This window comes from Emydura macquarii, unplaced genomic scaffold (genome assembly GCF_026122565.2).
Source record: "Emydura macquarii macquarii isolate MOO-44397 ecotype Brisbane River unplaced genomic scaffold, CSIRO-AGI_Emac_v2 contig_374, whole genome shotgun sequence".
Taxonomy (NCBI): Eukaryota; Metazoa; Chordata; order Testudines; family Chelidae; genus Emydura; species Emydura macquarii.
The window spans coordinates 9,704,104-9,730,629 of NW_027130511.1; the positions used below are offsets into that span (position 1 = coordinate 9,704,104).

A 26,526-nucleotide genomic window follows, 5' to 3' on the forward strand; every position below is an offset into this window, starting at 1 on the left:
GAACAGGAGTAATAAAATTCTGCCTTGTGCATGTGTGTGTGTGTCTGTGTGCACACACAAGATTTTGTTTGTTAGTGTTTTGTTACTGACTCTAGTTGTGATTGTTTATTGAGCATTTTCTTGGAGTAAGAGTGGCAAAAGAAACTTGCTGTTAATAATATATTGGTGGATGGTAGGAGGGTCCTTTTGGTTTGGGATTTAGTATTCAAGATTAGTGGATGTTGTACTCTGCATGACCTAGGATTTTCTTTAGAGTTGGTTCTGGAATGATCACAGTGCTTTTAGTGGTTATGAATAGTATGTATTTTTACTGTTATGGTCAATGCTTGGGCTAAGAGGATACATTTTTAAGAAGAAATGCTCAGGATAGCCTTAGTTAAAACTTTTCAGAACTGAAAATAAAATATTTTCAAGTCTTTTTTACTATATGATTTAACTAATACTTCATACAGTTCTATAGGGAGTTAAGATTTAGTTGTGGGAAACCAAAGTAAAGGACATATTTTCTATTTTCCCCTCCCCATCTCCTGCCCATTGAATATATATTAAAGTGAAAGTAAATATAAGAAACAACCCACTTGTTAAAGTCATACTTTGAATTTAAGATTCCTGTAATGTGTGTCTTGTTTATTCTGCTTAGTTGTTCCATTTAAAAGATCTGTCAGCTGAAATCTATCCCATGGAATGGTTGCAAATGAAGGATTTTTTTTGTTTTGTTTTTTTTGTTTGCTTGTTTTTGGGAAGGGGGGGGCCAAGCGTGGGGAGAGAAAGGAGAAAAATGGGGAAGAGGTTCACTGAGAACCACCTTCCTTTTCAGCCTCCCCCACGTTGGGGTGCTCTCTCCTTCTGGACAGAGAGGACTCTGGAGCCTCTCTATGCCATTTCTGGATGGGCAGTACTAATGCTATATGTTTAAAAACACTTGCCAAAAGTGAATTTCCATTAAAGAAAAAGATTTTTTCTTTATTCATTTATTTTAGCAATCAAAAATTAGACTTTTTTGAAGTTGGGGTTAATGACTAGGCCCACAGTTCTTATCTTAGAAACTGAATTTATAATGGTCAAAACACAAAAACAGTGTAATTACATTGCTGTGAATATCATCAAAATGTGCCATTAATCTGCCTCTACACACATATTGCAAAATGCTGATAATCCCTGGAAATGTTCTAAACCAAAAGGCCTTGTTCTGAACTCAATGGGAAAACTCCCATGAGCTTCAAGACTGATGTCTTACATTTATTTTTAAAAATGATCTGTAAAGTTCTGCTATGAAACAGACAACTTGATCAGGCTCTTCATTGCAATTTTGAAAATTACCATTAATTTATTTTAAATTTTGCCATGTAACTGGAAATTAGAAGCACATTGCTGATGAATGAAGATTGCAAAGCATTTTTGACTGGTCTATATTAGGAGTTACCGACTACAAGCTATTTACATATAAATGTGACTCTGTAGATAAAGCAATCTGTACAAACAGAGATAGAATGCACTGACACTTTTATTACTTTGTGTTTGCTATATGTATTTAGTTTGTTGTACTCATCTGCTCCTAAATTTCCAATGCTATAAACACATTGATTTAACTAAATGGCTAAAACTGTTTAGTTGGCAGTTATCAAATGTGGCTCAGTACTATGGTTTCACTGTGTACTCAGATCCCAATTCATTTAAAAAAAGAATTTTTGTGGGTTTAGACATCGACTCTCCACAGGACTTGCCTAACCTGGCTCTTGTGAAAGCTAATCCTTGTACAACTTTAACCCCTCTGCTTTCAACATACTGAATTCCACACAGCTGACTTTTCAAAAACTGAACAGCAATCTCGTTCAGCCTTTTTCTGTGAATAACTGTTGATTCTTGAATAGCTTTATTTCACTATTTTAGTGGAAAAAAGATTTGTAAGTAACATGGGTATGTATATAAATGTAAGCACATTATGGTCACATTTATGTGTTATACTTCAACAAATATAGGGGATTTAGTCCATGCTATACCTTAGAGGGCAGATGATTTGAAGTCTTTTATTTTGTGTATAAAGGAAAAACAATTCTTATATTTATGTTTTACTTGGCATCATGGACCAAAAGCTCACTAACAGGACCTTATCCGAAATAAAAGCTGGATTTAGTTATTTTTACATAAAAGCAAAAGAGTAAATGGCTTAATAACTGAAATACTGAACAGCCTGCTCCAGCCAATCTAATTTTATAATCTAGATAGTTGTGACCTGTATATTATTTTTAGACAATTGACATTTCTGATCATTTCAAAGTAAACTTTAAAGTGAAACACTTAGGTTGCCAGTTTTAGAGCCTACAGTTCCTCATCAGAGTTGCAAACAAAAATCTACATTGTCTGTTCTTTCGACAGCTCAGTGTACTTTCCCATCCTCATAACTCACACTATCGTCTTTTTAAAGATTTTACTATTTATCAAGACATGTTTTGATAAAACATTTAGAAAGTGGGTTTTGCATAATGCAACATTAACGTCAAGAAAAGCAGGGAATAGTTATATATACTGTATACACAATGAATAATTATACACAGAGAACTGAATAATTAGTGAAAGTATATGCATTACATACTTTTTAAAAATGTAGAATGTCATACATATTTAGGTTTATAAACATAAGGGTTGGGAACTAACGAGTTCTTTTGGCTAAAGCCCAATATTGGCCTTATTTCAGTTTAATTGGAAGAGGATCTTGAATTCATCTTCTCCATGAGATATCAGGAACCTGGATTTCTCTTTGTACCAAAGGTTAATAAGAAATGTGTCTGCAAAAGTCAAACAGCATTAAATACCAAAAACTGATTATTATTCCACAGGAGTTGTTCTGTCATTCATAATCTCTCCATGCTCCAACCTTCCTCAGCTAATCTTTAATGGATGACATGCAAGAAAGAAAAATTACGAACATCTAAAAAGGAGACTACAGCAAGCTTTTAAAGAAATGGAGAATACTTTTCTCGGTCCTAGAAGTAACCTCCACTGGCACTTAATTAGTGAAAAAACAACTTAAGTAAGAGGAAATAAGTAATGTTAAATTAAACTTGAACTCCAGCATAGCATCCAACTGGATGATTTGTTTTCTTCAATTTTGCTGTTTGAACTGCTGCACTTTTATTCAGTAATTATAATTTTTTCAAGTTAATTCAGGACATTTTAAATAATGCTCTGCACTTCATTATGTTCACACTCTATACCACATCTGAGTACTCCAAAAAACTGCACAAAAATTAATATACAATATTAAGTACTTGAACAGATTAACAGAAAAAGAAAGTTTTACTTTACTGTAGCTCCATGGTTATTACCCTTTTTTTTTTTTTTTTGAGACAGACACACACAAACATATAAAGCTACAAAACAGGTATAACAGTAAGTGATATGGAACACAAACAGCAGATGATAGATTGAGATAAAAGGTAGGACTTTTCCCTTTTTCTTTTTAAAAACAGAGAAAGATAGGAAAAACCTCAAAAAAGAGTTCATAATTTATATAAAGCATAGAAATTTAACTGGGTGACTTTTCGATAATATTTTAAACATTCATATAGACAAAACCCACCGAACAATCTTTTTCCAATACATTCATTTATAAACAATAACAAATGACCTCTTGACCTGCTGCTTACAAACAGCAGGTAGGGAAAACAGAAGTGGACAGCAACGTGGGCAATAGTGACCATGAGATGGCAGAGTTCAGGATTCTGAAAGGAAGAAAGGAGAGCAGCAGAATACGGACCCTGGACTTCAGAAAAGCAGACTGACTCCCTCAGGGAACTAATGGGCAGGATCCCCTGGAAGACTAACATGAAGGGGAAAGGAGTACAGAAGAGCTGGCTGTATTTTAAAGAAACCTTATTGAGGGAGCAGGAATAAACCATCCCAATGTGCAGAGAGAATAGCAAATATGGCAGGTCACCAGCATAACTTTGAACAGAGAAATCTTTGGTGAGCTTAAACACAAAAAGGAAGCTTACAAGAAGTGGAAGCTTGGACAGATGACTAGGGAGAAGAATAAAAAAATACTGCTGGAGCATGCAGGGGTGAAATCAGGAAGGTCAAAGTGCGATTGGAGTTGCAGCTAGCAAGGGACATGAAGAATAACAAGAAGGGTTTCTACAGGTATGTTAGCAACAAGATAGGTGGTCATGGAAAGCGTGGCCTCTTACTGACTAGGGGTGGCAACCTAGTGACAAATGATGTGGAAAAAGCTGAAATACTAAACACTTTTTTTTTTATCCATATTCACAGCCAAGGTCAAGACTACTACACTGGGCAGTACAGTATGGGGAGAAGGTGAGCAGCTCTCAGTGGTGAAAGAACAGGTTCAGCACTATTTAGAAAAGCTGGACATGCACAAGTCCATGAGCCCGGATACAATGCATCTGAGGGTATTGAGGGAGTTGGCTGAGGTGACTGCAGAGCCATTGGCCATTACAGTTGAAAACTCGTGGCAATTGGGGGAGGTCCCAGATGACTGGAAAAAGGTAAATATAGTGCCCATCTTTAAAAAAGGGAAGGAGGAGGATCTGGGGAACTACAGACCAGTCAGCCTCACCTCAGTCCTCAGAAAAATCATAAAGCAAGTCCTCAAGGAATCCATTTTGAAGCACTTGAAGGAGAGGAAAGTGATCAGGAACAGTCACATGGATTCACCATGAGCAAGTCACACCTGACCAACCTGACTGCCTTCTATGATGAGATGACTGGCTCTGTGAATATGGGGGAAAGTGGTGGATGTGATATACCTTGACTTTAGCAAGGCTTTTGATACAGTCTCCCACAGTATTCTTGCCAACAAGTTAAGGAAGTATGGGTTTGATGAGTGGACTATAAGATGGATACAAAGCTGGCTAGTTCAGGCTCAACGAGCAGTGATCACTGTCACAGGCAGTAAGAAGAAACTGAGTGGGAGAGGGGCCTGCAGCACCCTATATACAGGCACTAGAGCCGGCTGTACAGGTACCACTGGGGGAAAGATTTCCAGCACCAGTGAATGTGGCGCACATGCACCTAATTCAGAATGGACATGAGCAAGCACTCGAAGAAGAAGAAGGGGTATTTCTCTGGCTGGTCAAATGAAGGGAATGGTGCTTTATGGCTGGAGGGGGACAGAGGGAGAGGTCAAACTGCTGCAAAAGGGGATAAAAAGCGACACTGACTCATCCCCTGGAATCCAGGTGGGCGGAAGAGTTTAACCAGGGCAGCCCATGTGGTGGACCCTCCTTTCACACAGAGCAGGTTGAGACGGCAGTAGCAGCAGAGAGCCTGGAGTACAGTGTACTGGGCAGCATGGCGCCATGTGGACGCAGGATGGTGAGAGCCAGGAGAAGGGGGCAACCCCCCCCCCAACAGGCAATTCCCCCCTTCTCCCTCTTCAGCAAAGGTCAGGCAGATGCAGCAGAGTGGTGACAGAAGGGGACTTAGTTAATGAGATAGCTCAGTATCAGATATGCTCACTGGGGAGGAGGAGGGAGAGAGTGTAATGCTCCCCACCCTGGTCACAGCTGGGCTGTGAGTAGAGGCATGAGGGATCGGGTTTTGGATTTTTCCTGCTGTGGACAAGCTAGGGTAGGGGGGCAGTGGGGTAGGGTTGGGGGTAATTTACTTGAAATAAGGGTAGGGGGCTAGTCCTGGGTCTGGAGCTAGTGGAGCCCAGGGGTGTGTGCGTGTGATCATCAAAGGGAGCCCCCTAGACTGATGGCAGGGTGACTATAGGGGAAGCAAGCATGCAGGAATGTGAGCTTGGGACAATGAGAGCAGGTATTTGATACAGGTTGTCAAGGTTGTTGCATCTGAGGTTGTCTCTACAGCACTGCTGCACTTTCAAAGTGTACTGGGTCGAAGAGAACCTGGACATTTGTCTCAGCGAATTGCAGGAGATGAGGGCGATGATGGTGGCAGGGTTGAGTCGGAGCAGTAATTGATGGAGGTTGCTGAGTGCAGGGGTGAGCTTGATCTGCAACGGAGAGAGGTTGTGGGGATGGCTGGGGCAGGGGAACCTCTGCCACACATGGTGGCAACAGATGTTTGTTGCAGGGCTGAAGTGCGGATCTGGGTATAACGGGTCTATCTGAGGTTTCAGATGGGGGTGACATGAGTGGACCTAGCAGGTTAACCAATAAGCCAGGGCCAAGAGGGGGAGTCTCAGAAGCCATATCAGGCTTGTCTGGGGAGCAAAACCCTTGTAGGGAAGCTAAGGGCATTGCACAACTACTTCAAGCTAACCTTCAGGTCTTGCACTGATTTGGCACATTCATGGGTGAGGTGCCTAGCCAGGGTAAAAATGGATGCCCACCATGTGCATAAGTTTGAGAGACAGGAGATGGGCAGGTAGGACAGACCCCCTCACACGGGTATGAGAGCCCATGGTGTGGATGAAAGCCCTATGCATCTTTCAACTCATGTAATGTAGTAACTCTGTCCTATGAGAAATGTAACCCTCATGGGTCAGAGTTGCTGTTCCAGAGGCAGTGGGGGTGGGGAGGGGGCACAACAGGGCTCTGAAGATGCCTCTATGCCCAGTTCCGAGTATGGTTATGCGAGGGTGGGTGATCCGATGGGAACTCACCTTCTTAACACAACTAGGGATAAAATCCTGAGAGGTGAATGCATGGACAGATTATCCCTGTTGCATAGGGAGTTGTTGTCAGATAGTATGCCTGGACAGAGCAAGCAGAATAGGGAGATGCCCAAGAGTACCTAAAACGTGGGACAGCTGGGAGGCTGCCTTCCTTATTTATGCTGGTGTTATAGTAGACGCTTACCCAGAGAGAAGCCCAGACCTGTTTAACTATATGGATATAACCAGGTGGGCATACAATATGAATGGGGGTGGGGCCTTGTCTTGGTTTAATTAAGATAAGCAGTTTAGATTGAAGGCAGCAACACAAAATGGGGTCCAGTTGGACATACCACACCAAATGCTGTGGCTGGAGTTGATGAGACCGTGGGGACCAGGAGCCCCCACCAATAATGGTCTTTTCATTCCACAGCAAGACCAGTCACAGAACAATATTTGCTGGGCCTATGACGACAGCAGCTGTTTTTGCAGCATCTGTAAATTTAGGCATGCTTGTAAAATGTGTTTTTGCAGCATCTGTAAATTTAGGCATGCTTGTAAAATGTGTTTTGGGGGCAATTCAGCGCATACTTGCCAGAGCGGGAGGGGAAGGTTGCAGGGGGGTAACAGGATTGGACTTAGATCAAGTGCCATCCGTAGGTTCAGCTCAGAGTGAACATGGTGCACAGAACATGAGTGGGGGACAGGGCTGAAGACAGTGCAATGGGCACCATTGACAGTTAAACTGGAGGTGTTAAGGATGCTGTTCTGGGATTACCCTAACAAAGCAAATGGGGCTTCTTCATGGGAGAGGTTTACTGTTGGATTTCATATCCACTTTATGGGGATGAGGACTCATGTAATGTCAAAATATTTTAAATCAGTGGCAGGGATGGGCCTTATTGTGCAGAAAAAGATTATACAGGAATTAAAGGAGGGTAGGGTAGCAGGGCCATTCAAGTAATTACCTATAGAGATCTTGTGGGTTTCCCCACTGGGCTTGGTCCCCAAGAAGGCTCCAGGAGAATATCCATTAATTCATCACCTTTCATACCCATGAGGTAGCTCTGTTAATGATGGAATAGACACGGTTCTGTGTTCCATTTGCTGCTACTCCATTGATGAAGCTGTGTGATCCAGGAACACTTCTGGCTAAGCGTGAGATGAAGTCTGCTTTTCAACTTCTGCCAGTGCATCCATTGGACTTTGATCTTTTGGGTTTTTCTTTTGAAGGACTATTTTATTTTGACAGAGCTATGCCCATGGGCTGTGAGGTATCCTGTTCAGCATTTGAAACATTTAGTTCAATGTTGCACTGGACAAGGATGCGAGCAGCAGATTTATGCCAAATAGTGCATTATTTAGATTATTTTTTGTTTGCAGGACAGGTGGGGTCCAATGAGTGTGTTTCACCTTTTAGACACATTTCAGGCCCAGACTAAACTGTTGGGTGTATCCTTAGCGCAGGAAAAAACAGAGGGTCCTACCACTATATTGACCTACCTGTGGATTGAGCTAGACTGAAGGGCGGACATATCATGACTCTCTTGGGATAAGCTTCAGGAGCTACTGGGTTTGCTTAAGAGAGCTACAGAAGCTAAGAAACTCATGCTCCGAGAGCTGCAGTCTATTATGGGGCACCTTAACTTTGCCTGCAAGGTGGCTTTCCCAGGATGGCATTCTGTGCCCGGCTGGCAGCAACTAGAGCAGGTGTAGAAAGCTGCACCATTTTATACAAGTTACTGGAGAGATGAAGGACGTTTTGAAGGTGTGGGAAACAGGTTTTGGGCCAATGTAATGGGGTGTTTTTATGGAGAGAGGAATGGTGACCGGAGACTGGTTTGAAAATCCAATCAGATGCTTTGGGGGCATGAACTTTGGGGTGTGTTACAAAGGTAGTGGTTTGCCCAGAAATAGCTCGCCATCTGGATGCAAAATGGGGTAGTGCATGACATCACTTTCCTGGAATTTTTTCCCATTTTGGTTGCTGTGGTTATTCGGGGATCGGCATTAACCAATAAAAGGGTGTGTTTCTCAAGTGACAACATGACTGTCACCAAACTTCCAGATCACACAGGGTCACGAGGTTAGTGCAATGCTTAAGCCTTAACATCAGTTTTTCTTCCAACCACATACCTGGGGTGGATAATGCCTCATCTCGTGTTCAGTTTGACAGGTTTTGGGAGCTTGCACCAGGAGCCAGTGTGGAAGCCAAATGGATGCCACAAGCACTAAGAAGCTTTGACGTTTGATGCTGGTGGTGGTGCGGAGATCAGTGGCTCTGGGCACATGGCTGAGCTATTAGAGAAGTTTTTAATTATTTCATTGCAATTTCAGGATCTGGGAAGCTGGTCATTGATATAGCCCATTATGGAGGTGTGCGCACTATGGTACATGGTGTCGTTGGCAACCTGGCGAAGTGGCAAACTCAATAATCTCGGCATAGCACCTGGGATGACAGAGGATTTGGGTTTCATACATATTGTTGTCCGATAAAAAGGGGGCGGTAAGAGATGGGGTTCCCCTGTCAGATTTGGATGCTGACACATTTTGTCTGATATAAAAAAGGACATTGGGAGATGTCTGGGAACCTGACTGGGTTTGGGGAGGAGGCAGCCAAGCAAATTGCTGGCACCTCCTTGTGGTGCATGTCCAGTGCAAGAACTCCATCAGAAAGATATGCAGTGACCAGATAAATGGCTTGGTAAAGGACTTAAAAATAGATGTTGATTAAAGGAATGGAACGGGGGGAGGGCTACTAGGATTGGTACGGCAAGGAGCCAACCCTCCTTTCTTATAGCCCACCTTAAACCCTCCTATGAGGAGGGGTGAATGGTAAGGTCCCAGCAATGGATTAGCTGGGGGACCTGGATGGAAAAAGAGGCAGGGGCTGGCAGAAGCTCCCCAGGAAGTTATTGAATGAACATAGGGTTACCTGCACTGTATACTTTTATCTGCCATGTAGTCCCAGACACCTAATAATAAAGTGGAGGCCTGATTAAAACCATATCAATGTCTCCTGTCCTTTCGGTATAGCCGGACAAGTTTGTCTTTAATAATACAGAACAAGGAACCTACAACTTCACAAAATCTAAAACTAGGCATCAAAGCTGTAATTACATTACAAGGTTTTGATGACATCTTAAAACACACACAAAAAAAAGGCTACTGGTAATTTCCTAACTGTTCGTGATATTTCTCCATGTTCTTCCTTATAGTCATTTTTTGGGGTGACATACAAGTTCTTCTACAAGCAAAATAATTGTGATGTCATTCCCTTCGTAAAGCTGAGTAATCCTGCTTTGTTGACCAAGCGAAATATTTTATTAATTCACATTTCAGAAAAACAATTCCAACCCTATCAAAACAACAAATACAGTTTGCGATGTTTCAGGTTGCATAGTCAGGACTTGGAGAAACCAGGTTAACAAGTAAGAAGCTTCCAGTCGGCATCCTCCTCCTTTGCCAACCTACATAACAGAAATGCCAAAAGTGGCACCCAAGAAATATGTTGGCCTATTTCTTTGGGTGGGAGAGAAAGTTATTTACATGATCTAAAGGAATGTAGAAACAAACCACTCCCTGTCCAAGATGCAGTGCATAGAGGAGATAACTTGGAAGCCTTCTTATGGCTGGTCAAAATAGCCACAGTCATTTTTTACAGTTAATATGACCAGCATGGTCAGATTGCCTCTTTTGGAAAGTACAAGTTTAGAGAGGTGACTCTCCCCCGTCTCCTCACCCTTAAGGAATTTTCTCCTCCTCAGGGTCATTGATCCAAGTCTCATCTCCCATATCCAAGTGGGGAGGCTAATATATGTATTTTTGTGCTTGACAGAGACTGTATTGACCATGAGACTGTCCTGAGCAACCAGGCAATGCTGCTGAAGCTCAGTCCTTCTAGAGAGACTCAAGAACAGATATCACTGGTGCCATTCTTGGTCATCAGTCTCATTCTACATACTGTGCCTTATATATTGCAGTGAGACATTGCATCACTATGTAACGCTTCAATGCAGCCCTACTAAAATAAAGAGCCTGCAAGACTCCACTTTCAATATACTAAAAATACCTACAGTACAAAATAATTAAAGAGCAACCTTCAGAGGTTTGATGCTTTATGAAGTTTTCACAATCCAATGGGGGCTTCACCTAGACCCTGCAACTCTCCTTACACACAACTACCCCTTTCTGTTAGCAGACTCTGGTTGCCCCCTATATATCTATTAGTTCTCTTCTTGGGGAAGGCCTAATGGGCTATCATCCTCGTTCAGACGGAGATCTGTTCCCTTCTCTTGCTTCTTTGAAGGGATATTCACTTTCTATCTCCCATCTTTTCCTTACAATGTCTCCATCCTTACTTTCCACTCTCCCTTTACCTTTTTTGGCATGGTCCACCCTTCTCCCACCCCTGTGGGGCCAACTTTCTTTTCTCTCTTTCCACCTTTGTTGTTCCTCCCTTCCTCTGTCCCCTTTGAGAAGTTTCACCTTTCTCTTCACAGCCCTTCCTCTCCCACAAACTTCCCTCCCACAGAGTTCCCTGTTTTCCTCTCCATCATCCTCCACTCAATTCTTGTATGGCTCTCTCTTCCTCTGCCTTTGCCTGATGCCTCTTCACTTTCTTCCTCCTCCAGAGGGATAAATAAGTTCACAATACCTCCAGAGATGATGGCTTACATGAGAGAGAATGGGAGGCTGGGGGTGGAATAGTAAAGAATTAGCAAGAGAAATAATCTATGGCAGGCAGTAGCAGCAGGAATAATAGCCTCTAGTGGCCAAAGAACTGCAACAACAACAAAAATCTCCTCTATTCCCAGTCCCAAACTTGGGGCAGAGACAATAACCCAAGACAGAGGCTGAAACCCACTGTCTGGGCTGTAAAAAGGAACAATAAAGACTGTATCTGACAGTACATTATTTCTTACATATATATGATTACAAACACACACCTTATGTTCTTTCCTCATCTTTTTTATTTCATCTTTTGTTATTCTCTCATCAAGCCCCCAGACATTTCTGCTCTTCCTCTGCATGTACAAAGTTCTAGAAATGAAAACTATAAAGAGACAAGCCTTGGGTTATTGGCTGCTGAAATCTATGGCAGTTTCCATTTTAAAATGCACTCTGTTTTTAGCAACAGTGCTGGTCACAAATGTGGATAAAAAAAGGAAGGCTTCTGCAGTTGGGTTTGCAACCCACTTGAGTAAAAAGTTATTGCAACAGAAACAGTTCTCTTAAACCAAAAATTGAGGATGGTTGGTGCTTAAAATCCAAGTATGAGAGATCTCAGTGAAAACCGAAAGGAAGCTGGCATCAAGACATCAAATCCTGATGACCGAATCTGTAACAAGAGTAGGTATGTGGAATATGAACTTTGTATAGTGCCTGTTTTTCTGTACAGGTTACACAAGAAATGAGAAAATACCATATGAACATATTTGGTGAAAGTGAAATGAGATGGGCAGGAAATGGCAAGATGGTGTATAATAATGTTACAATATTATACACAGGAGTAGGAATGCATGAAAGGTGTCGGAATATGCTGGATAACATCACAGCAAAGACCCTGCTGACTAGTGAGCCAGTGAATGTCAGAACAATAGCCATGCTGCAAACAAGAGACAACACCTGTACAATAATCCAAATATATGGACCAATACACACAGCAGGCAACAGTGAAATAGGTACATTCTACGAGCAGGTGCAGTAAGTACTGGATGATTTGCCTAGCCACAAAATCAAGTTGATGATAGGCAACTTTAATATACAAATTGGTAACAACTCTACTGGCTGGGAAATAGTCATGGGTAGAGCAGAGGAAGGCATCCAAACTGATAATGGCGAATGGCTCTTCAATCTCAATGGCACAAATACCCTAAAGATAGTAGGAGAAGAGGATTAACAAGGTCACACGGAGATCACCAGACAATGTGTCTGTCTACCAGATAGAACATGTGTGTGTCTCTCAAATGGGCTATATTCTTTGAGGAATGTCCGAGTCAGCAGAGGAGCAGATGGTGGCTCAGATCATTATATTTTAGTAGCCGCATTGCAACTTAAACTCAAAAAGATCATAAAGAAAGACAGACAGTGGTTTAGCAAGAGAGAAGTTCAAGTACAAAAAAACATAGATCTGATTCTAGATTGCATTTAACAACCGTTCCAGGATTTTATAGGACCAGGCTGATGAAAGTCTGAAAGATAACAGCTGTAATGATAGCAGCGGAAGAAGTGGGCCACTGAAGAGGGCAGAAGAAAGATGCAATGGTTTACATCTGGAAAGCGGGCAGTGACTGATGAACATAAAGCTCTGAAGGTACAAAAAGGAACAGTGCAAGACACAGAATTCTTAGAGGCAGATGCAAAACACAGTGTAAAAGACAAAGTAATAAAGAAGAGATGAAGGCAAGATAGAAATGCCTGGCTTCAGGAGAAGGCTGCAGAGGCAGAAGCAGTAGCACAGAAGGGAGACTTCAAGCAGCTCTATAGAATAGTGAAAGACCTTTCCGGAAGAACCAGAGGAAAAGGAAGAATCAGAATCCACAGGAAGAACCAGAATCCAGAGGAAGAACCCATTCCACATTAAACTGCCCAGAGCCAACGATCAGGAACAGAGTCAAGAGAAATGCTAATGCTAAATTTGAATCGGAATCCAGAATTTGAATCAGAATCTAGAGTAAGAACTAGAATCCAGATGCCAGAATCTAGAGGAAGAAACCATTCCACATTAGACTGCCTAGAGCCAAGGATCAGGAACAGAGTCAAGAAAAATGTCAGGGCTAAATCTGAAGAGGAACCAACACCATTAAATGGAATAAAAAGCAGTCATCAAAGGCCTAAAGCAGGGGAAAGTTCCTGGGATTGACAGAATTAAGCAGGGGTACTAAAGGCGGGAGGCAAAATTCTAACTGAAAAGCTAACAACATTTTAATGAAATACGAATGAAAGAGCAAGTGCCACTGGGAAGATGGGAAAGATGGTATCATTGCATCAGTGCCAAAAAAGGGTGATATGATTCAGTGCATGAACTGGAGAGGTCTGTATGACTCTGAATCCTGGGTGAAGATTTGGCTGCTGCTATGTTGAATAGAATTAAGAAGGCAGTGGAAGGAATATTAGGAAAATGGCCAAGTTCCAGCTAGGTAGATCATGTTGTGAACAGGTATTTACTCTTTGACAGATCATTAGAAAAGCTACTGCTTGGCAAAACCCATCTTAATAGACTTTAAGAAAGCGTTCGACGGTGTCCACAGAGAGATCCTGTGGAATATTGCTAGAAGCTACAGTATACCAGACAAGCTGATCGACATAATAAGGAGTTTATATGACAGAAGTAGATGCGAAGCAAGATTGGATACAGGTCTGGGTGAGTGATTTGATATTGTGATTGGAGTTAGACAAGGTTGTGTGTTCTCACCAATCCTCTTTGCATTAGCAATAGATTGGATGATGAAGAGGGCAACAAAAGGCATTCTGAATGGTTTAAAATGGGTTGGCAGAGACAAATCACACAAACTGACTTTGCAGATGACATTGCTTTACTAAGTCTGACATGGAACAGAATGATTGTCCTTACATTAGAGTTAAAACAGGAAACAGCAAAAACTGGATTGAAAGTAAATGCAGAGAAAACCAAGATTATGAAAGATATAAAACTATACAACAGATTCACATACATTTTTGCATGGAAAAGAAATCAAATAGATAGAAGAGTTCTGCTATGATATTCATATGAGATTAGGGAATGCAAACACCACTTTCGGAAGGATGAACAACATCTGGTCAAACAGAGGCCTCCACACCAAACTAAGGGTCAGATTACATCATGCAACTGTACCGATTGTGCAACTATATGGAGCAGAGACTTGTGGCCAAGGACTGTGGCTAAAAAAAAGAGATTGGAGGCTGGTCATCACAGGTGGTTGAGGAAGATATTACCTGTTTCATGGAAAGACAAAACAAATGTGTGAGTAGGGGTTCTGACAGACATTTTAGAAAAAAAGAAGGCTCAAGTAGTTGGGACATTTACATCATATGGAAGATGGGAAAGTGCTAAGCAAACATTGAATAGCATACCCGAAAGAGGAAAGAGAAAGCAAGGAAGGCAAAGGAAGAATTGGCACAAGATAATGACAGAGGATACTGATGCGCTGGCATCACTTGGGAAGCAGTACTACAACCAGAAAGTAACCATAATCATTTCAGAAACTGGGCTGTCCGATATGTCAGCAGCACAGGAGGAACTTAGGTCTAAGATATATTTTTCTGCCTTTAGTTTTTCTTTTCCTGACCCAGGTTTTAAATCAGCAAGGCTCTACATAAATTGGAAGATTCATTTTTTAAAAGGTGAATGGTAATCCCTCCCAAAGAAGATGGTAAATGTTTTTATTATGTCCTTGTGTGATGTTTTTTACAATGTACTTTTCTGGAGTCATTTTCTTATCACAAAGTCAGTAGTAAGCAATAGGAAGAATGCAAACGCCCATTTTTATAAGCTTCACTTTTCCATGTGTTATACACAGTAGTAATTAAACATTAACTAGTTACATAAAATCATAGCACCATGTGTTCCCCTCTTCGCAACAAACTTCACAAAATGAAAAAAATCATTTGTCTAAATACACTGAATCTTCATTACTAGGCTCTTTAATTATATAGTAGGTCTGCTCCTGAGGTTTTTATTAGACAAACTGGCAAATCTCAACAAATTCAGTTTGGTTCAGGTAACTTCTAATTTTGGAGTGTTTATCCAAACTATCTGAAAAACTTTTAGACTGGTAAAACTCAGCAGGAAGCAAAAACTCATGAGAGAGATGTGAGGCTTTCTCCTGCTAGTCAGGCTAGAAATAGGAGGACACCTTCTCTCCCAGCAACTAGACACTTCTGCTCTTCCAGAACCTGGAGATGCAGAAACAAAGAAAACATGAGAGGGGGGGAAAATGTATTAAAAAGTTACCCGAATGTTGTTAAGCATTCAAAGCTTTGATTCACATTCAGGTTTGCTCTTGTTTTACTGTGATTTGTCACTATCTAGTTATAATATCATGTCATAACCTTCTGGAGAAGATATCATTAATACATTTATTAAAGTAACCAGAAAATTAAAAATTTAAGATGGGAACTGATTGCCAACAGTTGTTTCTTCCTATCTTTACAGGAAACTGATTAGGATTTTGACTATATTTTATATCTACAGGCTTTTTCCCCCTATAGGCTTTAATGAGCAATAAAGGTTTACTTTAAATAAAATATTTCTGTATTATACACACAGGTAAGACACTATGCAAACATCCAAAAAAACAGACAACTTGGAATTTAATCCAAAGAATCATCCACCACATAACCGTAATGTTACCATGATGCATACAGGACATTTATGTTTCTTCTGAATATACACAAGAGGGTTGATTCAAAAAAGAAACAGAGTTTAATAATAGCCACAATTTCTCTTATTTTGCTTCCCAATATCTAGCCCTTTGCCCTCACAAACAATCCAGAAAACCCCTCTTTCATCTCTGATACACACACACACAAACAAAGAATACTGTATTCTTAGGAGCCTGACATTAAACAGATAACCCAGCTGAAAAATCAGATGGTTGTCTATTTACTTACATTCTTTTCCACTATTTTTCTGTGATGATTAATCTCCCTTTCAGTACCAACATTTTGGGGACTGGTCATCAGACACATGAACATTTTATGTAAACTTACTTCGCTAAAGTAACAATTTTACACCTTGCACCTAACAAATAAATAAATAAAATAAATATATATTAAAAATAAAATATTGCTGATGATAAACTGTGTGAAGCACTTTATAAATTTCTGGTGCAATTATCTGTTTAAATCATTGGAGAAAGATCTGAAAAAGAATACTGTCATCTTTCTTTAAGGTAGTAACCAGCTGCTCTCTATAATATTATACGTTCACAGTGTACTGGCTCTATACAGCACCTAGCTGCCTATACAATAAGAAATCACTTGTTAAATATAAAAATATTCTACTTAAAATACAACTTTTTGCAACTTTACACGGTAACTGTTTCTCTTCTTATATACCTACCCAGAGAACAATGGTTAAACAATCATATGCATATCTGTATTGTTTTTGAAATTTCTTTTAAAGTAGTCACTTAACTGTAAACTTTAAAATCCTTTCACTTTGGAAATCTGTTATAAACCTGATCTTCTGTAGCCATACCATCATCAACATCATCAGATGAAAATTCATTAACTAGTAGAAGAACAGATTTTTCAAGCAGGTCTCCAGTTGAGGTGAATGTGTGACTATCTCCATACAAAGGAGAGGTGGAGGGGGGGGTAGTATTGCTCTGAACAAGCTAAAACAATAAGTGGTATTTGAACTACTGGTTGAAAGGTAGAGGCACTGGTAATCATTATTTCCTCTTGTTTGTTCAGGACCTTCCAACAAAACAAACAACCTTTTTGTGATTGGATTGACATGGTGTTAACAATGCATTTAATGCCCAAATCAGTATGAATACAGGTAAAGCTCTCACTAATACCAGTACCAGGATGTTAAAGCCACCTATTTTCTAAGCAACTCTAAACAGCCCCACACATAAAAAAAAAAAAGTCAAACCTTCCCTCCTTTAGCAAATATAGTTAACAGTCACTAGGCCACGTCATATAGCAACCGTGGGTACTGTATGATCCACAGGGCCATCTGTTAAATGCTTGTCTACTGTACCTGCAGTCTTTTCTGCAATCTTAGCTTCTGTAGCTCTCTCTTGCAGTTCTAAGTCCAGTTTTATTGTCTTCAGCTCCTTGTCTTTTTCAGCCAGCTTATCTTGAAGCTGAATTGAACAAATGGACAATAAGATTTTTATCTGACAAATATACCCTAGAGGCTCCATTAACCTTCAGCAAAATATAAATTTCCATCTTATAAAATGATTCCCCTCCTCCCAAAGAAAACAAACATTAAGCAACACAGGTGTTTAATGTGCTTGTATTTATTTAAAGCACTAAATTAAAAAAACCCACAACCTTCTATATTCAATCCCCTTGTTTTCATCTACTCCAGTGCCGGTGGCTAGCCCATTGGGGGCCCTAAGCAGGAATATTTTTGCCCCCTTCCCTCGCACAATACTAAAATAGGCAAGTTCTTATCATAAAAAGTTAATGGGGACCCCTTGAGCAGCTTGGAGCCCTAAGCAATTGGTTAGTCTGTTTATGCCTAGCGCCAGCTCTTATCTACTCTGTACGACAGCCAGCACTGTGTGTCACTATTTTTATTTGGGATATTCCCTCTCAGACACTATTAGCTATAACAGTATTGCATAAAGTAATTGAAAAGCAATGTGGGATGGATGGTGCATCTTATTCCCTGGAATACTCTTTCAGTTCACAGCCCTTTCATAGCAATGATGTTATTTTAGTTCAGATAAACTGAAAGGTTTGGGCTAAGTTTGTAGGTGCAGTGGTTCTTTTCTGTATGCTTTGCAAGCCAGAATTTTGACTCTTTCTCCCAACACTGAAGCCCTACTTGTATCTGGGAATTAATTGAATCTGTATTTGGGAAACAGTTGTGTGTGGTTGTCAATTAACTGTAAAATAAGAACCTGTGGAAACATCAGACTCTGCCAATTTGGTTATGCACATGTGACTCCTACTGACAATGGAAACTCTGCAGTGTTTAGCCAATGGCAGAAATTACTTCAAATCTTACATTACAACAATCAAGTTACGTTAGGACCTGCCTATCGGATAGACTACATTCTTCCAGCAAGGGCTCCTGTTTACAAATTATGGCTCTTTTTATGCTAAACAGCTGATAATAGTGTCACGAAATGCTTGAGCTGTCTGAGAATGGGGAAAAAGCCAAGGGGATAAATTATTTAAAAGAAAACATTAAATGAAAACCATTCCAGAAAGTAGGTTTCAAACTTTTCATAGCAACATGGAAGCGCCATCATTCAAACTCTCCACCCTCGACATTATATTAGAAGGCTGAAATCTGGTCTACAACACATGAAAAAGAAAACAAAAAAACAATGATACAAGATGGTGATGGTGGCTTAGGGAATTGAAGTAACCCTCAGACTAGGTGGGGGGCAAGATTTCAAATGTTTTCCTATCTAAAATGAGAGAAATTTGGAAAAATATATGTAGAGATTACAATTTCTATTTTGGTATTAGTCTAATTAAAGGTGAAGTTAAGCAAACAGGAGAGGGAATCTGAGAGAGTAAATAATTAAAGTTTGGGATGGAGAAATGTGGTCAGCTTTAAATGAACAGAGGTACTCGTAGGAGGTCAGGCACGGTAACAGCAATGAAGAGGCACTTCTGCTAAATAAATCAAGTTCAGTTAATCAGCTGCAATACAGAAATTAATTAATTGAACTACAATAGGGAAATGCTAATAAAAAGGAAAAATAAATACACTGGAACTTACTGAGCCATCAATCCCACAAACGTTTCTGTGCCTGTACTTGTTTTCAAAGGGACAACCAAAATGACTAAAGTGAAGCATATTCATGTTTGCAGGATTGGGGCCTGAAACAATTTGCTATTTCTAATTATTTGTGTTTTGCTTTTAAACCATTCGTTTCTCCTCTCTTCTCAGCAAAGATTTAATAGGAGTGCACTGTTGTGAGATTTCATGTTACTAAATATCGTTACTTCTGGAAAATAATGGATGATACCTTTATTACTAGTTTGCTATGAAAATCAAATTATTAAAGTTAAATGGCTATTGTAAAAATAAATGGACAAAGCACCTTTTGTGACACATTATTCTCACTTTTGTACTGTGCTTGCTTAATCATCTGATTGCAAAATTCTGTGATCTGTACTGGATCTCCTAGTCACCAACATGAACGACTGTGACATGAAACTAGCCCACCATGGGCCCTGATCCAAAGCTCATAGAACACAATGGGAGTGTTCCCATTAATTACAACAGGTTTCAGGTCAGCCCTTGTGTTTCTAAATTCCCCAGTCTCCACAAGTTTGACTAAAACCCAGTAAAATGTTAATGAATGGTCCTACAGTGATATGCTTATTTTGCATCTCTATCTATGATATAGACATTGATGTCTCTGATAAAAAAGGTCAAAGAATAAAAGATTATTCACTTTCTGAGAAACATTCATAAAGCAAATAATAAGAATAGAAATGACAAGAATGAATGACAAGAATGAATAGAAATGATCTATTGATTATTAATGCATTAAAATAAAATAAATAGTAAAACTATATTAGCAAAGGTTGAAATGTAGGTTTAAAGGACAACAGTAAAACAGCAAGTACTGTACTCTGAATATCTTTATTGTACCTTTTTATTCTTTGCCCTTATAGTGTCCAATTCTTTTAAAAGGAATGCAATATTCATCTCTTTATCAAGCTCTGAAGTCTCCTTCCAAGAAGTCATAAGGTCAGAAAGCATTCTACCTTGCTTTTCTGTAATACTATGATTTAAAAAAAAAAAAAAAAAAGAAAAGAAAAGAAAGGAGAAACTTCAATCAATCAATTGAACAGAGATTCTCTTATTCAGCAAAACATCCAGTACCTGCATCTGAAGTTTACCAAAGCTGATAGTTGACTATCACAGTTTTAGGATTTATAAATTAGCCAGAGTGCTGGATGAAGCCGAATTCTCATCTTTTAAACTTAGACCAACAGTGGTATGTGAAATAATAAATTTATTAAAATGTCAGGATATAAAATAAACTATAGACTTCATAGCTTATTTAGCTTAAATGGGAAATGCTTAAAGGAAGTAAATATAAAAAAAAACTGGAGTTTGACCTAGAGTAATAAAATAAGGAAAATATTGAGGGATCAAATTGATGCTCAGGCTAAAACACATACTTCAAGAGACCCCACTTAATGAAAAGAAATGCAAATATTCAAAAGATATGAAACAAAGGAAAACATCTTTTGGGAAATCTAGAAAATGTTTATATTACTCCAACTATTATATCAGACCACATGATGCCCCCACTTTATACCACCCAGAGCATTCCAAGATGATTTATTTAGTGCTAGACAGAAAAGCAATAAACTGGGGTTGAAAAGGTTAATTTTTGGAATACAATGCGGTGAAATTTACTGCCGAACCTTAATACTATTAAGGTCTATTATGCTACTAATGTACGGTGCCAGCTATGGTGGGGAGTTGATAACAAGGGTGAAATCCCTTCCTGGTTCAAAATTGAATTGGGCACTCTTACTATATCAAATCAGAGAAAAATTCAGGCTTCATTAACAGCATACCAATGTCCACAAAATATTGTCTTGTGGTCTAAACTTTCTAGGACATGACTCAAAGTAACTCTTTAAAAATACTTTTTACTCTGTCAGCTGTTATTTACAGATAACTCGCATCTTAATTCTAAGGAAGGACCAATGTAGACACATTCGTGGATTAGGGGAGAAATTCGTGGATAACAGGCACAGAAAACTAAGTTTTATACCATATAGCCTATTACCTTTGACATTCAAACTCAACGCAGACAAGAAAAGTTGCAATCTCCAAATATAATACATGCCCCAAAATGAAAGAGGAGAAAAACAAGGGTGATCTGTCAAAGACAGTTGAAGACTCAGCACAAAATTTTCAAATGTGACATAGGCACTATACTTCCACTGACTTTCAAGGAGACTTCCTTAAGCAATGGCTCCTAGTTGCCTAAATCACCTTTAAAAATGGGATTCAGTTTCCAAAGTCATAAGCTTACATTTGAAAATGTAACCCATAGTAAATAAATCAGAATTTCTCATAAGTACGTAAACACAACATGAACACACAAAGAAGTATTTTACATTCTAATAGTAATGAAAATGCAACACATAACACAGGACTCAAACCTGATCAGGATAAAGAAAGGACAATGACATGGATAAATCTACTAAAGGCCTTACAGAATATCTGCATGAAGACAACCAGTGATAACATATACAGATCGCAGAAGTTTTTATTTTCCAGTAAACATGAATAAACTAAGGATGAAATTATAGATTCTGTCTCCAGCCCACAGAGACAAATAAACCTTGGATCAATAGAGCCATGGAGAGATCAGCTGCCCCCAGGAATGTACTGAAAGGCACATGCATGAAGTTCTGGGGCTCCCGCCACTGATTCTCGGGCCCGTTCACCAGTCTCAATCAGAGACATCCCATACGCCTAGCATGTTAGCACAATTATGTCAAACAAGGGTAGCTGGCACTGAAGCAAAAGGCAAGTTGTGCAAGTGGTGGGACCAGGTATCAGTACAACTGGACTCACCAATGTAAAAATATGGTATTCTGAAGGAGAACACAGGGAGTGTTACTGGCACAGGGAAAAGATAGACGGAGTCTTTGTGGAAGACAAAAAGATGTAAAGTTGTTGATGTAAAGATTGATAAACCCCGCCCCCTTCTTTCACCTTTGCCACCGACAATTACTAACCCCTCCATCTCACCTCTAAGAGTTGCCTTTGACCTTTTTTATCTCTCCTCTCACATCCCATCATTCACCGTTTCTAAATCCATCCTTTCCTTTCAGTTCCCACTGCTAAAACCCTGGCTCACATACCATGCCCCTCCTTTGACCTGAACTATGGATAACCACCTCATCCCCAGCCTCCCTGACCCTCCCCTCTTTGTCTATCCACAATTCAGTAACCAAATTATAATCTCTCTCTCACTCCACGGACCATTCCTCCCCTTCCAGCAGCCCCCAAGATCTCTTTTATGGGTGCTTTCTGCCACGGGTTATAACTCTTCGCCCTCACTTTCAAAGCTTTGCTTATGTCTCACCTCCCATCTCCCTCTGTTCCCCCAACTCAAGCCAGGTGGTCTGCCTACTCCTCCCTTTTCATTGCTCCCTTTGTTTCTCCTCTTCCTACACTTGTCTTCATTCCCATCAACTCAATTCACTTGTGAATGAAAGCCCCTCTTCCAGGGCACCCAACAGCCTGACTTCTCCTTCAAGCCCCCTCTTCAAGACCCATTTCTTTTGCTTTGGTTTTCACAAGTGGCCTTCACTGCTGTGCTCTCTCTTCTGTGGCCCCGCCTGATACCCAATTGTATGTAGTGTCAGAACTTCATTTGTGACATAAAGAGACTTTATTTTAACCCCTGCCCCTCATGTTGCTACCTCTCCCTTTCTACAGGTAGCTTCATTTTCAATGCTTGTCTGATATAGACTTAACCTTCTTTGGGGCAATGACCATGTCTCGTTTAAATTTCGGTAGTGTTTTGTACCGGTTTATTATAGCTCTATAGAAATATTTATCAATACCACAACAGCTTTGAAATAGGGCTTGAAGACAAACATGTGAAAGGAGCTGAAGACACCCCAGATTCCAGGAGACATGGACCAGGGGCGAGAGGGGGAGCATGGTCACCATTTTTTAATCCAACACACTAACAGCCTTACTTACATTACAAGCTGCAGAGAAGTGCTCCATATTTATATAGGTTGGCATTTTCAAAACCTAAGAGAGTTCAGCACCCAAAGAACATTGAATTTTAAATGACAGCTGGGCAGCTAATTCCCCTCATCGCCTTTGAAAATTGTACCCATCAGAGTGAAATATTCTCAATCCAGGAAAAAATATTTAAAAAAGCTTGTATTTACCTTGATTCTTCAGCCGTACAAGGAGCAATAATATGATCTAGACACACATTTTTGGTGCTAGCAGTCTGAATACTTAGTAAACTGGTTGTTGGCAAATCTGAGAGCTTCCTTGATTCAACATTTCCCTGGATGACCAATTCATGTTGTTGTTGTAGGCTTTTTGAAGAATTAGGATAAAGCTGAAAGTCTTCTTTTTGCTGTTCCAGATTATAGATTTCTATTTGAAAATAAAAATGAACAAAACTCCCTTTTAAATTGAAGAAAAGCATAAATTTAAATAATTTATAAATTTTAAAAACCCAGCCACCCACACTTTTCTTTTTAACAGAGGGAGGAAAGACACCAATTTTAGGTCCATTGCTCCCTCATCCAGCTGATGAAAGGAAAGAAGTGTTACCCGAAGGATAACAGTCCACATTCAGGAGTTACTGATTTTTACTGGATATTTCCAATGCAAGTCAAATATTTCTCCCCATTTCCTGATTTCTCTCCCCTTTCTCAATTACTTATTAATAGGATAGATCATTTGCCCTTACAGATGATCTACAATAGCTAGGGTAAGCCTGTATTACAGCACATTAGGTGCCTGATTCTCATTTACATTAAGGCCCCTTAAGTATAAATGAGAATCAGGCCCTATGACTTCAAAGCTTACTTTGATTTTCCTCTTAGCTCCCAAAGCAGCTGGCTCCACTCAGATCTTTAGCTTGATAGCGATGAGATATTCCAGCATGTGCTATGATCGTTTTGCCACCACAACTTGTGAAAGTCTATTGGAACATGCAGCCAGTGCATGCTGGGGTGTTATTCACCCAAAGAGTCCAATAATATTGGCAAATCTTAGGAAGCAGATATATTCTGAACTATCTGTTTTATGTAGATTAAATAGAGAATACTAAGTTTTATTTCTAAAGGTTCCTAAGAAAATTGCACTAGGAAGGTTGTTGTTTGACTGTCGTCGTTTATTCTGATAGCTTTTATTCTATACATACTTGGATCAGGTTCATTATTTTCCCTCAAACCTGATACAAGAAAAAACTGTCTATGCCTTGTTACTGATTCTATGAATAGCTTTAAAATACTCATTAAACAAACTCAGGGTACTGTACTGCATATAAAACAGAGAAGCAGAGAGTTTAATCCAAGAATACTCAGATGAAGTAATTCCCTAAAATCTGTCAAAATTCCAGGAATCTCTTTCCTGAGGGAGGAATAGCAATGACACACAGCCACTTGCTGCAACCCCTGCCTCAGCCCTGGGTTGAAGCTTGCTTCCTCAGACCAGGTTATCCCAGGGCTATTATGGAACTTATGCAGGACAGGCAGCACTCCTCAAGGAGGTGTGCACTACTGCTCATTGGCCCACACACCACTGGTTTCTGACTGGCCATTCCTTGAAACTGCTGCTGGCTTGAGGAAAAGGGATTCAGCCCTTTGCTCCCTGCTACAGTACATGGCAAAGGAAGACCCTGCTGTAATGAACAAGATATAGCAGAGACATCGAGTACAGTCTGTAAGATCCTGTCCCCACTAAGGTGTGGGATATTCTGGTTATATTCAGTCAATATTAGCTAGAAAACTAAAGGTTTTATTGCCTTTAATCCTTTGGTTTGGGCGGGAGGGGGAATCCCTTCTGGTTGTGTAACCACCAAAGGGAGTTCTCCTTGACACACCTTTAATTGCTTTCCTATCTACCAAAGTACACATTGAAGAATCTTGTCTGCAAACGCATTGTCTCCTCCACTTCTTCCACTTTAGATACCCTTTGCTTTGCATACAAAGCAGTTCAAACCACCCGCCTGCACACGGTAGGATGGGTGCTGCGCTATTGATATTGGTGCTTGTTCTCAGTAGTTTGGCTTAATCTCAGGCATTTTTTTCCTTTCTGTATTGCAGCAATATTCTTCCTAACTAATATTTATTTGAAGCACCGCAGGCAGGGATGGGTTAATGATTGGGAGGAAATCTCCAACCGCCACACACCTACTATTAATTATTTGTGTTACCATTGGGCCTAGAAGCCCCAGTCAGGGACCAGAACTCCCTAGGGCTAGGAATTGTACAAGCACAGAACAAAAAGATGGTCCTTGCCCTAAAGAGCTTATCATCTAAGTATATAACAGAGTATCAGCCTTTGTGGTTACACTGGGACAGATTAAAATTACAAGAGATCGCAGCCCTCACGCTCCAGGGCATAAGGTGATCACCAGCAGGGGTTTTTCCTTTTCTTCAAATCTGTAGCTTTTATACCTCACCGATGTATGTACTGAGTTCTTGCAGGAAGGTGAGCTAAACTGGATTGTTTAGGGCACTAGTGGGGTGATGTTCTCTGATTCCCAATCTAGGTGTGGTTAGGATTTGGAAATTCTATGCCTCCTTTGAATCACAAGCAAAGCTAGGAATCACTGAGATGGATTGAAATTTGCCTGGGACAGGGACCAATCTCAGCGCACACTGCCAGCAATGAAGTGTTTTATAAAAGAAAACAGTTTTGCAAGGCATCCTTCAGCAGGAAGTTTCAATTAGCTGGTTTTAGGGCCTGTAATTGACCTAGCTTGGGGTACGCTATTAGAATCTGGTCCTTGCTTGCTGATTTTAGAAGACAGAGGAAAGATGGCTAGAGCCCTGCGCGGATACAAAAATGTGGATCCGCATCCGAAAGAAGCACCTCGTCTCTGACCTGCGATCCGCACTCTGTCTTTTATCGGTATCCGCACCCACAGCAGTACACTATCTCACAGTGCCTCTGAGGTGGAGCGTCTGTGTGTATGCGTGTGTACTGTATATAGGATCTCAAAGGCAGGGAAGCAGCCTCCCCTCGAGATCTATATACCCTCTCCCCCCGTGTACAGAGAAAGGGGAGGTGATAGATCAAGACAGGAAGCAAAATCCCACATGCTCCTACCGCCTCAGTGTAAGCAGCCAAACAGTTAAGGAAACCTCTCTTGACTTCACTGCCATATCAGGTCAGTGGGAGAGGGAGGCAGCTGCTTTTGCAAAGTAAGTCAGGAAGCCATACTGACTTCCTTTGCAGAGGCAGCTGCCTCCCTCCCCCACTGACCTGATATGGCAGTGAAGTCAAGAAAGGTTTCCTAAATTGCTTGGTCACTTAAATCATGGTGATAGGAGTATGGAGGATTTTGCTGTCTGGCTTGATCTATTACCTCCCCTTTCTTTGTACGGAGGGAAGGAGGGAAGATAGGATTTTGAAGGCGGGAAAACAGCGTCATAGGCTGTGAGCTGCAGACAGCTGCTTCCCTGCCTTTGAAATCCCATATTTAGAGCTCTGCGTGTATATAAAATCTGTATCCACATTCAATCCAAGAGCTGCAAAAATGGTCTATGGATATCCG

At 40.3% G+C, this 26,526-nt stretch overlaps 1 protein-coding gene across 3 annotated transcripts in view; it reads right to left on the reverse strand.

Moving 5' to 3' along the window:
- The window catches only part of MIPOL1 (mirror-image polydactyly 1), a 272,270-nt gene that overhangs the window by 185,640 nt on the left and 60,104 nt on the right, over positions 1-26,526 (reverse strand). For all 3 annotated transcript variants that reach the window (XM_067533876.1, XM_067533883.1, XM_067533891.1), the window contains exons 4-6: positions 23,174-23,390; positions 19,884-20,016; positions 17,295-17,400 (exon numbers count right to left, since the gene is read on the reverse strand). In XM_067533876.1, coding sequence (XP_067389977.1) covers positions 17,295-17,400; positions 19,884-20,016; positions 23,174-23,390 — 456 coding nt within the window. The remainder of the gene's footprint in view (positions 1-17,294; positions 17,401-19,883; positions 20,017-23,173; positions 23,391-26,526) is intronic.